This window comes from Aspergillus caelatus (assembly GCF_009193585.1).
Source record: "Aspergillus caelatus strain CBS 763.97 unplaced genomic scaffold BDV27scaffold_228, whole genome shotgun sequence".
In the NCBI taxonomy this organism is placed as follows: Eukaryota; Fungi; Ascomycota; class Eurotiomycetes; order Eurotiales; family Aspergillaceae; genus Aspergillus; species Aspergillus caelatus.
Window position 1 is genome coordinate 1 of NW_022475491.1, and position 15,489 is coordinate 15,489.

Consider the following 15,489-nt stretch of genomic DNA (forward strand, 5'->3'; position numbering starts at 1 on the left):
TTTTTTTGCCTTTTTGGCACCTTCAACTCTTTTGTTTTTCTTTTTATTCCCCTATCCCCTTGTGTTCAAAGTTTCTCGATAGAGCGGAGACAAGAAACAAGAAAACAAAGAAGAGGAACAAGATAAGAAAAAAAGGAGCAACCCCCAATCCACCCAAGTCGGATGGTAATGGGAAGCTCAAGGCTTCTTTGTATATATGGTAATGACACTAGTCCAGAGTGTCAGGTTACCAATGACTGAAATGAAGAATGGAGAACAAATTAATCGAGATCCTGACGGATTGAAACCAATGGATGAGGGAGAAATCCCGAGTGGTGGCGACTGAGTTGCCAATTGGGATGGTGTATCACTTTAAAGTCGGGACGGTGGTTGAGCCTGAGGCAGCCCGGTATAGTCCCAGTAACGTAATATAATAGAGGAGAATATAACGCAAAACGGATGGATACCTCTAATACATAGCCTAACGGGCAGGTACGGTAAGTTTAGGTAGTCGTCGTTCAATCGGGGAGGAATTAAGGTTCAAGTTGCTGGTTGTGTTGACATGAAATGCGCTGTTTGCGGATAGATGGAGGTTGTCAAACCATTACTTTGTTCGTTCGAAATTTCTCCACCGAGCAGGTTGCTAAATACCGAGGTCGCCGTGAAGGGTTGTGTGAGAGCCAATGATGGGATATGATCGGTTGAAAAAGGAGTGGGGGGCCTAGCGTGGGAGTATGCTTCTTCTAGAAACAAGGAGCAAGATGGAATACCTGACGGTGAGGAGGGATGAAATTAAGGAAAGGAAGGGAAGAAGAGAAGGAAGAGAGTGTGAGAGAGTGAGGCAAAAGCAAAAAAAAAGTTACCGGAGAAGAATGACCGTATGGAATGATATTATAGTGATGATGGCCAGTGGTAATTTTAAAAAATAAAGAAAAAGTAAAAAAGAACAAAAAATAGCATAATAATAAAATTTAAGCATCAAACCGTCGTCGTGGTTGAAGAGTTCAGGATGATGGTGATGATGATAATGATGATGATGAAATTTCTCTTTTTTGCGTATATTTCATTTCATTTTTATTTTTATTTTTATTTCTCATTCTCTTGCTTCGGTGTCCCTCAATTAATTTTTTACCTAGTGGGATTTTTTCCTTAGAAATCTACATCTCCAGAAGAAGAATTCTTTGCGATATCACAGACCCTAAAAGGAACATCGATCGACACGATGAATTAATTTCCCAATGCCACGCGCTCAATGCGTCAAGTACTTTATCCTAGACACGCCTAGTACTAAGTAATCGGCCGGGACAGACTCCATTCTCCAGGGTCTTCCTTCGTTCAAGAGTCAGGAAGCGACTCCGAAAGTCTCTCGGCTGACCCCAGTTACTTCTAACCATGGGCTGAAACGACACTGGCTTCTACTCAAATCAGATCGTGAGGAAGGTGGAGATTAAGTAAATTGGAGCTTACTGCAGAATTTATCTTTCTCAGGAATCTTCTGCCGACAGGCCTTCTTTTTGAGTTTTTCTCCGGAGTAGTATCTTTTCTTTGGTTTAGTTGGATTTAGTGTCGCTTAGCTTGATCGTTAGGCTTTTTTTTTTTTTTTTACCCTTCTATTTTTTTTACCTGTTCTTTTCCTTTCATTACCAAGGAAGAGTCAGGAAGGATGGGGGTAAAAAAAGAAGAAAAAGGAAAAGAAAAAAAGGGGAAAAAAAGAAAAACAGTGACACACTGGGGTATAAAGAGGGGTAATAAATCTTGGTTATCTCGAGGTATCTTTATTTTCACTGTGAAACGGCCATGGGTGTGGTTTGGTAGAGGAAACATTCAATGTACAGTACATACAGTACACTACTTACTCTCAACGCTCCAGAAGTATGTTCCTGTCATCCACTTAATAGGTTAATATATTAGAATTGGTGTGAGATTCGGATATTCTTCCCGAAATCTATTAAATTCGTGACGAAATCCATCAGTCTTAATTAACTGTAGATCGCAACGTTCGCATTTCTCGAACTACTAGGACAGTAATATCACCGTGCTTTATTCCTACCATGCTCATCAACAATCAAAGTATCGAACTACTATTCATTTACTTTACCTTTAGGCAACGGGTGGGAGATCAGACCTCTGGCTAACACTCAAGGTAACCCGAGATCGGCAGTGGCAGTGTAAGTGTGCTAGTATTTTGAAAGGTCACGACGTTTTCGTCGCCCTTTTCCACGGTTCATGGTCCCAATGGTCCCACTCCAAACTATTGTGTAAGGTACTCTCGGTATAAGTATTATAATGAGATGAATTAATGTTGAGGATAATCCTGGTCAACGTAATTGCACGTACTGAGCTTAAACGTGTTCTCGAACAAATACCCTGGGAGCTATAAATAAACAGGATCTAGCAACGGTTTGCTTGACCATCTATCGCATCCCAGGCAACCATCCTGCCATGAGATTAAGGAGCCGATGCTGCCTACTTTCTTCTCAGCGCTGAAGGGGTGCTGCCACCAAATAAATTTGAGAAGAGAGGGGGAGACAAAAAGATGAAAAAAAGGAAAAAAAGCGGCATCTATGAGTGATTGGGCGGGATTAAGGAAAGCCCCAAAGGCCTTCACCTCATTATTCCTGTGGGTTTCCAAGGTTCATGGCTTGATTGGACCATAATTCAGTTTAAGGTTCTATTCTTATTCTCTTCACCGATGCCTCCCTCTGTCTTGTGCAGTCAGTGCACCCCTGAAGCTGCCTGTCAAGCTAAAATTAACACAACAGTAGTAATCCAAATATCCCTGCACAACCGATCAACACTAGGTGGTAATTGAAATTGCATGAGAGTTCCATAGAATATATATCCTAAGAAATATAATAAAGGACATAAGACCTAATAGGGAAATTGTGTTCCGAGATCCGAACAGGTTCAGAAGGAGCTCTATCGTGGTCATTCTTCCTAAGAATTTCATAGGTCGAGAACCCTCCCCCCCCAAATTGTGGTCGTTGTGACGATCTCTCGGAATCCTTCCTCGGATGCAGCCATTGGCCGGGCCACATGGAAGACCAGCCCGGAAGCTCAACCGGGACGGTTGAGAGGAGTTTAGCGGGTGGACCAGCTGATGATAAACTTGCTCATAGTCAATGAAATTATTCTGTGGCGACCCAGCAACGACATTGGGATCTTCCGAAATTGCCTGTTCTCCCAATGGAACAAACAAAAAAAAAAAAAAAAAGAAATAAATCCAGAATGGACTCTGGTAAGAATTATTACTGGACAGGCGATGATTGGCATTTTTTGAATCCCGAAAGATGATCCCCGCTTCCAATCAGCCTGATTCTTCAAAAATAAAAAAAGACCCTTTTTCCCCATCAAACATCCCCCGGAGATTTTTCGCTATCACGTTTTCCGTGTTTCGTCCGAATAACGTTCTCGAATGAAATATGGTTTGCACTACGGAGTACGTCAGCTTCTGGATAAGCTGTGAGAGTTCCTTCTCGGCTTATAAATGTATAGGAATCTAGAATGTCCAAGTAACAATAACCACCTGGTTGTTGAGACGAGATTATTACAGTATGATTCTTAATCGTCATAACAGACGGGAACCTCCGTGGTGGGTAATGGTGCCTCCTGCTTGTGTGGCTGGTGTCGATCAGAGTACTAAGGTTCTTCCCATAATGCATTTGCTTTCGGCCTGACCTAACCGGCATTAACTGTCTGGCAATGTGATAGCGGCTTGTTAGTGTCTTTCCACTGGCTCCTTATTGTTGACAATATCAAGCGACCAGTGATCAACCGTAGTATTTATTTACTAATGATTAACTAATGCTACCATCCTTGAGTGGCATCCCTCTTCACCTCATTACCCCTCTCAATTTCAACACCGTCGGTGGATGATATTTCGCTCTGGAAGGACTCGCGCTCCATACACGTCCAGTACCCTATCCAAAGTTCAACGGAAAGTATACCCTAGAGTGGTTGACCGTGCCAATTCGACAACTGTGCCTTGTAGACCAACTAATCTACAGGCGATTGGTTGCGCAGATTGGGCGGGGTGTTACACATCCATGTTATGCCTCATAGCCTATCACTTTACTAAAGTCTTTTCACACCCGCCTTTTGTCAACTAGATCCATATTGCCGCATGGTAGTGCCGCAAATTGACTGGGCTGGCTACTACTACTCTGAACGGAAGGATTCCGTCGGTAGTTCTGACTGGATATCAATGGCATGATTTAGGGCATCAGTTGACGACTACCGATCCCTGAAAAAAGGCTACCAATGCTACTAGCCTCCTCCCTGGAACATCTAGACTACGAATGAACCCTATCCACGAGACGAGGCATGTATTTATCTATCTCCTGCGGTTACGGCCACAGTGAGAAAAAAATGTATATTACTTTTGTTGATCTGTTTGTTGAATTTTACGACGACCGACCCAACCTGACTCGGAGGACCAGCGCCCGCGCACCAATGATTCAATCCTAACCGGGATCCGCTGTCGATAAAAGATTGATCATGGGATGGACAATGAAAAGGGTAAACGGGCGCACCAGGACTTCTAGCCTGGTCTTAGCACATACAGCACAGAGGACTGCGCCGCACGCACCTCGGGATTCGGGTATGTTTTTTACTTAGCGCGGGTATCGGATCTCTGTCCAGTGTGGCGCCTCATTCGTTAGGCAAACTTAGCAGCCGTTTACCTCGTCTTTGGCCTTGGAGGAAACGGGCTGACCGCACGGGAAATGATCCTTTTAGAGGCTGGTCTCCCGGCTGTGATTGGATCGCCTAGGTTCCGGTCCCCATGTGGTTCCTCCCGTGACAATCCGCTGCTGTACCCCATCCTGCTTGGTTGATGAGGGGTTTTTTTTCCCTTTTCTTTTTCGGTTACAACACTTGATATGGTCTCGTTGAGATCTAATCGGTGGATTCCGTGGTCTGGAATCCCACAATGCCTCTATACAAAACAGGTTCCTGCAGCTATCTACCTCGTGTTGATAGTGTTGGCTTATAGTCCATTGTGACTGGTCAAATATCCCGTACCTTGTCCCCTCTTTATCAGCCTCGATCGAGACTTGTGAGGTTTTACCGGTCTTCATTGGTTTCGAAAATGGGAGACTGGCGACATCGATTGGCTGCAACACCACACGTGAGCATGCATGGGGCTGTCACTTCATGATATCAATCGATTAAACGAATGCGATGGCGTCAGTCTCAATCTATCTGGAGTGCGATGGGGGTAGCCAATCTATAACACAATCCCGTCTTTTCGATAAGAATTCCATTACCGAGTACCCGCTTTCTACGTTGTTTCTTTCAATCAGAGTCAACCTATATATAGATATGCTAGGTAATTAGGCGAAATGAGACGCCTGACTCAGCTCCTGTAGCCGCGACAATACTTTTGAATCAACATCGGAGGTTTCACTATGCAAGCACTACGGTGAGTGGTGGAAACCCACTCTTGAGGCTCATTGACACTTCAGATACACATCTATGTCTCAAACTGGAATATCCGAGCGAGCTGTTGCGCCCAATTTATTGTCATTTATATTATGGATTCTCAATTATTTTCTGTTACGATATGATTCAAAGGGGAAAAACCAAAAAAAAAAAAAAAATTGAACCCACCAAACTTATGTATATATTGGGCGCCGAAAAAAACCCGCCCCCCCCAAAAAAATACAAAGGAGCACATGGAACCTGGGCGCTCCACTACGTTGACGGATTCTAAACCCGCCGCTTCGGAAACGATTCCGAATATGACCGTTCGTTATTATTGTAACTTGGTTGAATGCGTGTACCATCTGGAAGACAAATCCGGTGAAACTCGCAGCGTTTATCTCGCATGATGTCTACACCTTCAATACCACCTTCTACAAGGGGGCTCTGAAACCATGGTCAAACCCCACCCAAGAAGTGGACATGTTTCAACATTGCGCAATTCCATCGGAGTCGACCGACGTCCGACATCTGTCATTGGAATGCAAGCTTTGGGGAATTGTCCAACCGGAGTTGGTGGCTTAGATGCACTAGATTATTAGAGTAGTATTGCTAGCCCTAAATAAATTAATTGTGGATTCCCTTGGATGGAGATTGCTTTTTGTTTGTTTCTCCCCTTTTATCTCTCTCGACTGTTTTAATCTGTTTATTATTTTACTCTTTCTTTTCTGGGTATTATGCTTGTTCGGATGCTCGGAGACTAAATACGTAAGTCTAGGTAATGGAGTCGTTATGGGGCGCCTCTCGGTTCTACAAGATCCGATTATGGGGATGTTAATTTTTTGTTTTAATTTTCTCGGTCGAGAGACGTATCTCTCGTTGCTGCAATTACACATTTACGATCACTAGCACAAAATTTTAGACTACTTATGAAAGATAGGTGTTTATTGGACTCCCTATAGCCGAGATCTCTCAACTTTGAATGTCTTAGATAACAAGAATGATTAGTTAACGCGAATTCCCATAATTAACTCCATCCCAAATTAGACCCGGTCCATTCATACCCAAAACACTACTTATGAAACCATCGAAATGAAATGAGGGGGGGAAAAACAACCAGGAGTTATTAAGAGAAAGAAAAGATTAACAGACCAAAAAGGGCAAGTGCTGACTCCAGAGTCCGATATCGTTACTCCATCAATACTACCAACTACCCGCAACCATATGATCTCTTCATTCTCTCATTTCCTGGATTCTTCCCACCGCTGCATAGTTACCTCCACTATCTTTGTCAACCCTGCCATCTCTTCCTCGACCAATAACCCCAGCGCCGTCGGATCAATGCTGCAGCCCACGTAGACTGGGACCCTCATGCGACGAGCCAGGATCTTAGCGATCCGAGTCGTGTATTCCACACTTCCGGGGAGATTGTATAGGGTTGTGGATATGGTGTTGCGAGGGTTCGTGCGCTGGTATGTGTGAGCGACTGAGTTTCAAGTTGATTGGATGGGTAGAGTGTTTTGAGGTAGATGGTTAAAGTGCTTTGGTAGTAAACGCAAGATGTGTGTATGGCAGAGATGGATATACATGGAAGAAAGAGCCGCGGGTTTTGGAAAAGCATAGGACATGTGGTATCCAATGTTCCGTATGGTCTTCTGTCTATATGGACATATTCTCACACCGCCAGCCCAACTATGTAAAAGTCCGACCAAAAATCAAGGGTAAGAAGAAAAAGAAGCACTTACATCCGGCATAGCGTAAACGAAGCTTCCCATCGGTTTCACGGACCCCGCCGCGTCACCCGGGGTCGACGTCGCCAGAAATACTGTTGCACATGTGTCCAAGAGGGTGAGATGGACGTGTGCGGTCGTATGCAACGCCTTTGGAAGGGGGAATGATAACTCTTGGGGTTTGGCATGCGGCGCCACGTTCTCGACTTGAGGCGGTATCGGTGCTTCCACTGCTGTCGCCATGCTTGGAGGATAAATTATTTGTGAGATATCTATTTTCGACCTGCTGAGTGCAATTCCTACGTCCTTTTCTTCTGAGATGTCCTGTTTTGATGTGGTCGTTGATGTTGATATGGATCGATGAGTGAGACGTTTGAGCCTTGAGGTACCGCTCTTGGTTCCCCGCCAAACAGAGCGGGTCCATTCTTCACTCTTTTGAGCTTTGGCTACCATCTCAGATCTTCACATTCTTTTGTTCCTCCATAATATAAAGAACAACGCTGAGTTAAATTTCTTTTGCTTGGCTCCCATATCAAAGGGAAGTGCCCGTTTCTTTGGTGTTGGAGATTTTACAGTTGTACAGAGTATATTTGGTTGTCGACTTGGTTATCACGACGGTTCCCATTAAAGCAGCATGGCTTCTGATTCGCAGCATCAGGATGATGAAGAGGTTCGCAGTTGGGCGGGGGACTTTGACCCGCTGGCTGACCCCGATGAACGACGAGTGCTTTTTGCTGCGCTGGATTCTTTCAGGTATGGGCTTATGCTTGTTGGTAGTTCAATTGTATTGCTGTCCATAGGTGGAAAGGTAACAGGGAGGATATGAGGGGAGAGACAGAAGAGGAAGAGGTATTGCATTCGTTCCTTCGGAGCTCCAATATGTTCTCTTTTGGCTTGACTTCTCTCAATGCCAACTTTAGCCTCTCGGGACTACATCGGATTGACTGTTCTTAAATTGTGTGACTGAACTTCTCTTAGGCAATACCGAAGAACTGCTCACATGAATACTACGCATCGCCGACGCCAGGCGTTCTATGCTTTACCATCTGCTCACTGGCAGATGCTTGCGGAGCCACCATTTTCAATTTTGGACAATTTTAACCGGGTAGATGATGCCATTGACGTGAATGCCGATATCGCAGACGCTATCCTCGCAACGGGGCTTTCCTCGTTTGGGCTACCGGCGAACCCCGATCCAGAGGACCCGCGTCAAAACTGGCATAACACAGCGACCTCTTCAGATGTTAACAAAGCCCACTCAACCATTAGGCAATTCTATCGCGACTGGAGCTCTGAGGGCAAAGCGGAGAGAGACGTCTGCGTGGAACCAGTTGTGCGCGAACTGCGGGATGAGTTCGGCGAGAGACTTGCCACCGGGGAGGAGGTCAAGGTGCTAGTACCTGGAGCTGGTCTGGGAAGATTGGTCTTTGAAGTCTGCCAGGCTGGTTTTGCTACCGAGGGCAACGAAATCTCATACCACCAGTTGCTGGCCAGCAGCTGGGTCTTGAACCATACGTCTGGCCCCCTGCATCATGCGCTGTATCCATTTGCGCTCCACTTCTCAAACCTCATATCTAGGGAGCAGCAGCTGCGGAAGGTAATGATCCCAGATACGCATCCAGGGGTAGCCATGGTTGAGGCGCAGGCGAACCAGACACCCTTTGGATCGATGGGGATGTCTGCAGCCGACTTCGTGGTGCTCTACAGCAACCCGTCCAATAAGGAGACATACGATGCGGTGGCTACAGTCTTTTTCATTGACACAGCCCCCAATCTCATTCGGTACATCGAGACGATCCGACACTGCCTGAAGCCCAACGGGGTGTGGGTCAATATCGGACCGTTGTTATGGCATTTCGAGGACGGCAGCAACCGTAGCCACCGGGAAGGAGACCGTGATGAGAACCAGGGGATTGGGGAACCTGGCAATGTGGAGCTTACGGAGGAAGAAGTCTTTTGCCTTGTGGAGCGGATGGGCTTTCACATTGAGAAGCGGCAGGAAGTGGAAGATCGGCCAATGTGTGGCTATATCCAGGATCCTCAGAGTATGCTCCAGCCACTTTACAAGCCATCCAAGTGGGTGGCACGGAAGAAGAATCCATAATGGAACTTAGAATAGTACAGGCAGAGAAACTTATCCATATTTAGATCCATGAAGTAAGTCCGCCTCGTTGCCTGAATGTCAAGGCCGCCGTTTATTGGTCAGTGCGTGGAGCTTTAGAGTTTGTATGAAACGGTACGATACATGGCGAGGGATCGGCGATACAGCATTCAGCCGCAGCCAGACAAAGAAAACGTGGGACCGACCAACGGGAGGCTGAGCAGCGTGGCTGTAATTATAAGGCTGTCCCTGCTTGGGCGTCAATCCTTCCGTACCATGGCTCGCCTCAGGCACATGTCCGGCTTCCCTTTTTTTTTTAGCACCAAGGTGATTTTTTAAGGGTACTATGAAATGATGGTTCAAGGGTGGGCAAATATACAAGAAAAAAAAATCACAATAAATTAGTTAGAATAGAAAGGATTGGGAGATTTAATGTATATAGCCCCTCTTTTGCTAGGGGTTATTATGATTCGGAGAAGCTTCTATAGATAGATATACTAAAATATATATATATAGAGTACGTATGGCTGTCAAATCAGAGACATATGTCAACAAGGAAACTGACAACTTGACGGGATCCGCTAACCTTGAATCGGACATGCCATGAAAGTGCAAGTGGACTGGAAGTTGATGCCTGGGGACTTATCATATACCTAATACAGTCCATCTGCCTAACATACACAAGAGAAAGTATGGTGGTATGTACTTGTATGGTACCGTACCACACCGGTTGTCTCCGCAATGTGTAAAATAGGAAGTTGGGGGCGGAAGGAATGACTTGATGATGTGCCATCATCCATGGTAAGCATCATCAATCAACAAACGGAATCACCACGTTTGTTTTCTACGGGGAAAAAAAAGACATACAGCCATCTGAAACAAAACAGATAAGGCTGAGTGAACAAGAATTAATCTTCCTCTTCAAGGGTCGGAGAATTACTGGGATTGATATCCCACCGAGGGGAGAGCGCATTCCAGGGAGATTGATCATTGAGGGATGATCATTCTAAACCAGTGACTTTTGGGGTCCGTGAACTTGCACCTTTCTGGCCTTTCGCTTCCCTTCGTCTCTTTGTTACTTCTTCAACCACCATTGTTTTCCTACGTTACTACGGACTTCCTACCGAAACGCCCATGCGTCCCTCTGAGAACCAATTAATTGCCTTATCCTGTGATTTTTTTCTGTCCGGACGATCTTCTTTTGCTCGTGTTCCTCCCGTGTTTCCCCCCCCCTCCCCACTCCCAAACTAACAATAAACCCGGGAGAGGCTTTTCTGACTGCCTAAGCAAAGAGTTGGCACTGCCTCTCTGTCCAAATACACCCACTCGTTTCTTACGCTCTCGCTTTTGACTTTTGTGCCTTTTCTTCCACTCATTTTCCTCTTCCTTTTTCGTCTTATATCTTCCCTGCACCCCCCTCCCCCTCTTCCCCCTCGTCTCTTGAATACTCCGTTGACCCCATCGTGGTCACTTATATGGACCTGATGAGCTCACGGTTCAAGTCGTTCACTTTTGGAACGAAGCGGAACAAGAATAGTGCCCAGCCTGCGCCAGTTCAACAACCACCTAACGCATCGAGCAACACACTCGTCGCCCCGCCCTCGAACGCCACCTCGCCTAGTTCCCCACCTTCTCACCATAGTTCGTCCACGACGAGTCTCCCGATGAATAACCAAAACCCTCTGGGGCGTCCCCCTAGCTATACATACCAGCGGCCGACCAGTCCGATGCCCCCCGGCCAGCAGTTGAGCCATCACCCGGCACCGTTGAACACCAACTTGCACTATACGCAACAGCCGGTCCAACCTTTGGGTGCTCCTCCGGGGTATGGTTTGCAACAGCCGGTCGCAGCTCATGGAATGGGCCAGGGGATGCCCCAGCCCCAATACGGGGTACGAAATCCCGCGGTTGAGGTTGAAGGTGCCGGTCGGAGTAAGGCCCAGCTGATTGTCGGCATTGACTTTGGCACCACATTCTCCGGTGTCGCATTTGCCTTTGCGACCAACAATGAAGCAAGAGAGGACATCATTACGGAATGGCCTGGAGCAGGAACTCATACCAAACAGAAGGTGACCAATCCAAACCACACTCAAGCCAGAATACTTCCAACTGACCAAGCTGTGTCACACAGATCCCCACCGTCTTATACTACGATCAGTACCAGAAAGTGGTGGGATGGGGCCCGGATATTGCAGATGCGCTGGCCCCCACGGGCTATCCGAAGCAGGGAGTGCAGAAGGTCGAATGGTTCAAACTCCAGCTTATGCTGTCCGGAAACACATACATCGATCCGATCAACCTGCCCCCTCTCCCGCCCGGTAAGTCGGAAATCGACGTGGCCGCCGACTACCTCTTCAAACTACGACAGGCGATGCGCGCTCAGCTACAGAAGACCCTCGGTGAGGTATTTACTCGGGAAGAGCGCAACATCCGGTACTACCTCACCGTGCCAGCTATCTGGAATGATGCGGGCAAGGCAGCGACACGAGCGGCGGCTTTGCAAGCTGGGTTCTTGCGGGACGAGAACGATAATCGCCTAACGTTGATCTCTGAGCCGGAGGCTGCTGCTCTGTTCTGTGCAAAGACCGGGTTGCTCAATCTGAAGGTCGGCGATGCGATCCTGATCGTGGATTGTGGTGGTGGAACTGTGGATTTGATTGCCTACGAGGTTGAGGAAGAACAGCCGTTCAGTGTCGCCGAATGTACAGCTGGATCGGGTGACTCGTGCGGTTCGACAGCTCTCAATCGGAACTTCAGCAACATCCTTCGTGCGAAAATCCGTAAGATGAAACTCCCTGATGGATCCCGCACGGCAGGCAAGGTGTATGCAAAGTGTATCATGGACTTCGAGAACCGGATCAAGGCCGATTTCCGAAACAACGGACAGAAGTGGGCCGTAGATGTCGGCATCGAGGCCGACTTCCCAGATGCCGGTATCGAGGAGGGCTACATGACGTTTACCAACGAAGAGATCCTTCAATGTTTTGAGCCCGTCGTCAACCGTATCCTCGAGTTGGTCAGGAATCAGATCATCGCTATCCAAGCACAGAACCGGTCTCTACAGGTATGTTTTAATACTACTCGTCTAGCTTTGCCTTTGACTAACCAGCATTGTAGAACGTTCTTGTGGTGGGTGGGTTCGGCGCATCTGAGTATCTCTTCCAACAGATCAAACTCCATGTACCGCCTCAATATCAATCAAAGGTTGTCCGTCCGATGGACTCGGTCGCTGCGATCGTTAAGGGCGCTGTCACTGCTGGAATCACGGAACGTGTGATTACACACCGTGTTGCCCGTCGACACTACCTCATGGCCACATTGCAGCCGTTCAAAGAAGGGTATCACCCGGAACAATATCGTGTTCCCAGTCTGGACGGCAGAGATCGCTGCAAGTACACGCGACAGATCTTTGTGCAGAAGGGTGAGAGAGTGAAGATCGGGGAGCCGGTCAAAGTTAGCTTTTTCCGACAGGTTGCGCCGGGAGCAACCCTGATGTATGAGGATATTCTGTACGCCTGTGACGAGGATGTCTGTCCTGAATACACGAAAGACCCCCGTAAGTTACACATCCTGCCGTCCCTTACGACGCTCTACTAATTGTGTAACAGGTATTAAGGAGGTCGTGACACTTACATCGGATCTATCGCGCAAGAACCTGGAAACCGATTTCGAGCGCATGGATACCCCTCAGGGAGTCTTCTACCGTGTATACTTCGACATCTACCTCACACTTGACGGCAGTGAATTCAGCGCCGAGCTCGTCTGCCAGGGCGAGGTTATGGGCCGATGCAGAGCCAAATTCCGGTAAACCGGGCACATTCAGACTCTGGTACTTGGTATTATGAAAAACTTAAAGCCAACTGACGGTCTCGGTTGACCGGCAACTGCACAGGGCGGGCGTTTATACCATCTTTCTCATCCATTCCCCTTCGAAGGCATTGGGCAATGTTGTCCAATGGTCCATCATGGAGTTTACCTCTTATTCTCACCTTATGTTCCTTCATGTTTGATGTTTCCTGGATACCTTTATATGAGCTCACCTTGATGATTGGTTGATTTATTAATTCAGTTAATGAGAAAAGAAAAATACTCACGACAAATGTCCGTCTGTCACTATATACCACTTACCTCATCATCTCATCATCCATTCGGGGGCATAGCACTAGTCAATTAGTATGTTTTAATAGCAAAGCACACCTTCCCTCGCCACCCATCGAGTCAAAGACAAACCGTACGTAGCCAAGAGAACAAGAACCCATCACCTGAACATACTATCTAAGCAAACAAAACGAAAAATCCCAATAACACCACCCTAATCATAAACCCCACGTTTCCCTTTTCTCGAGGGTTTCCCTGCAAGAACGGGGTAAAAGAAGGGTAAAAGAAGGATCAATATACATCTTTAATCCAACCCCAGCTCAGAGATAAAGAAAGAACGAAAGAAATATAGCTCAAATTCGTAAGACAAGGATAGAGAAAACATAAGCTTAACCAGACTTGATCTTTTAAGAAGACGGAATAACAAACCTTCAGGTGATCAACGGAAGAGAATGGGAAGATAAGTGAGCGGGTGGATTTTGTTCCCGTCTCTCCTATAGGTAAGTGGAAGGGGAGGTTGACTTGCAGACTTAGGTAATAGGGTATGTCTTGAGGAACTGAGACGCTATTTGTTTATCATTCGGCGGATCTGGAATGGTTTTGCTTATTAGGATCTACCTATAGAGGGTAACTTTAGTTAACTTAGTTACTTGGGGTGGAGGTACGTTAGTGGAGAGAAGGAATTCGTTGCTAGATTGCATGATTCTTGTATCTACTTGTATTTTTGTTCGAGTTCTGTCATTTTAGGTCTAGTGGTGTGGGATTCTGGTTTACGACGGGGATAGGTATATCAGGCAACTAGGTAAATTGTCTATACGGGTGGTAGATCTCGAGATATTCTCCTGTGGCTTTCCAGGATAGGTAGGTCTGGTCGTTGAAACCTGAGTACTTCCTCGTCAGTACAAAAAACATAAGGCATCAATCAATACATGGCTTTAGATGGTGTGAACTTCATTTAGAGGTAATCACGAGAGGCAGAATTCTAATTTCACTGTGCTGGATGCTCGATTGAGTGGACAATTCTTCCGAAAGTCATAGTTACATTGATGGACCCAGTGCTGTAGGCAAATGGAGGATATCCGCCGAGAGACCCCATTCTGAGGAGAATTTGGGAGCCACAGGAGGGCTTGACAATGGCCTTGAAGCGAAGTCCGTGCCCACAGCCCCAGTCCCTAAATGCTGGAGAAGGTTAGCACGAGTAGGTGTCCCACTATCTGCCCCAGTAGATCCCTCCTATTAGACAAGATATCGCCGAGGAGACTTGAGGACTAGGGTCTCGACTGAGTTTACCAGGCCTGTCTAGACAAGTCTATCATTTATAATGGAGGAAAGCCGTTTGGTCGGTGGGTTGCGAATGCCCCATTGACAAGTGGATCATCACTAGTTAAGAGTGATGCTTTCGTGCACGATGAGTAAGGCCACTATTTGGCCTTGGTATCTCCGCTTTTATGGGCTCAGTACAGTCGGACTAGGCAAGAGGGTCTCGTAAGTAAGTCTTAGGTGGTGCCGTAGCTGCCGATTGCATGTTGGCAGCCCGATAAAAGCAATTATATCGACGTCAGTAGTCAGACGTGATTCAATCGGAGGGTTTGGATACTAGTCTGTGTGAATGCGTGGGAGCGAGGGTGTGAAAGGTAAAAAAGAAAAAAAAAATAATAATAATTAAATAAAAAGAATAGGGAAAATTGGAAAAAAAAAGAAAAAAGGTAGAAAAGAGTAGGGAAGAAAGGGACAGCAAATGAGGCGTAAAATCCTGTCAGATCATGCCAGAAAAAGGAAAGATGCGACAGAAACAAAAAAGCAAAAATCAAAGTAAAAATGCGAGGGGAGAAAAGGCCACCTACTCCGTCAAAAAGAGAAGTGGACAGCAGGGGAAAAAAAACCGCATTCTTGGTTGAGACACCGCTATACTAGGGGGCTGGTTAGTACACCATTGATCATTGATTCTTACTAAAAAACCAAGCAGGACTGCGGCAAGCGCGCTTTGCGCGAGATAAGGCGGTTGCAGCGCAAAACCCCAGATATCTTCTCAGTTTTCGGGGAGGGTGGAGTCGCCCAACCAAACCGACTGTCTTAGAAACCCGAATTCTGGGCCCGGTCGGTGGTGGATCGTCGACTGAGTAAGTGCGCACTTCCATAGTATGGATGTGCATACATTCG

The 15,489-nt window shown here is 46.6% G+C and overlaps 3 protein-coding genes across 3 annotated transcripts; 2 read left to right on the forward strand and 1 right to left on the reverse strand.

Annotated features, from left to right (window-relative positions):
* Positions 1–6,475: 6,475 nt before the first annotated feature.
* BDV27DRAFT_44778 (proteasome assembly chaperone 4 family protein) lies at positions 6,476–7,673 on the reverse strand. The gene is made up of 2 exons (XM_032076663.1): positions 7,146–7,673; positions 6,476–6,869 (listed from the first exon to the last, which is right to left on the reverse strand). Exons 1-2 carry the CDS (start codon positions 7,581–7,583, stop codon positions 6,642–6,644), a joined length of 666 nt encoding a protein of 221 aa, XP_031923186.1. The 5' UTR covers positions 7,584–7,673; the 3' UTR covers positions 6,476–6,641.
* Position 7,674: 1 nt separating this feature from the next.
* On the forward strand, positions 7,675–9,234 carry BDV27DRAFT_168085 (N2227-like protein-domain-containing protein; the record flags this gene model as incomplete). Its single annotated transcript, XM_032074672.1, has 2 exons — positions 7,675–7,883; positions 8,109–9,234. Exons 1-2 carry the CDS (start codon positions 7,765–7,767, stop codon positions 9,232–9,234), a joined length of 1,245 nt encoding a protein of 414 aa, XP_031923187.1. The 5' UTR covers positions 7,675–7,764.
* Positions 9,235–10,469: 1,235 nt separating this feature from the next.
* BDV27DRAFT_44801 (Hsp70 family protein) lies at positions 10,470–13,055 on the forward strand. Its single transcript, XM_032076664.1, has 4 exons — positions 10,470–11,300; positions 11,363–12,295; positions 12,349–12,787; positions 12,840–13,055. Exons 1-4 carry the CDS (start codon positions 10,707–10,709, stop codon positions 13,037–13,039), a joined length of 2,166 nt encoding a protein of 721 aa, XP_031923188.1. The 5' UTR covers positions 10,470–10,706; the 3' UTR covers positions 13,040–13,055.
* The last annotated feature ends 2,434 nt before the right edge of the window (positions 13,056–15,489 follow it).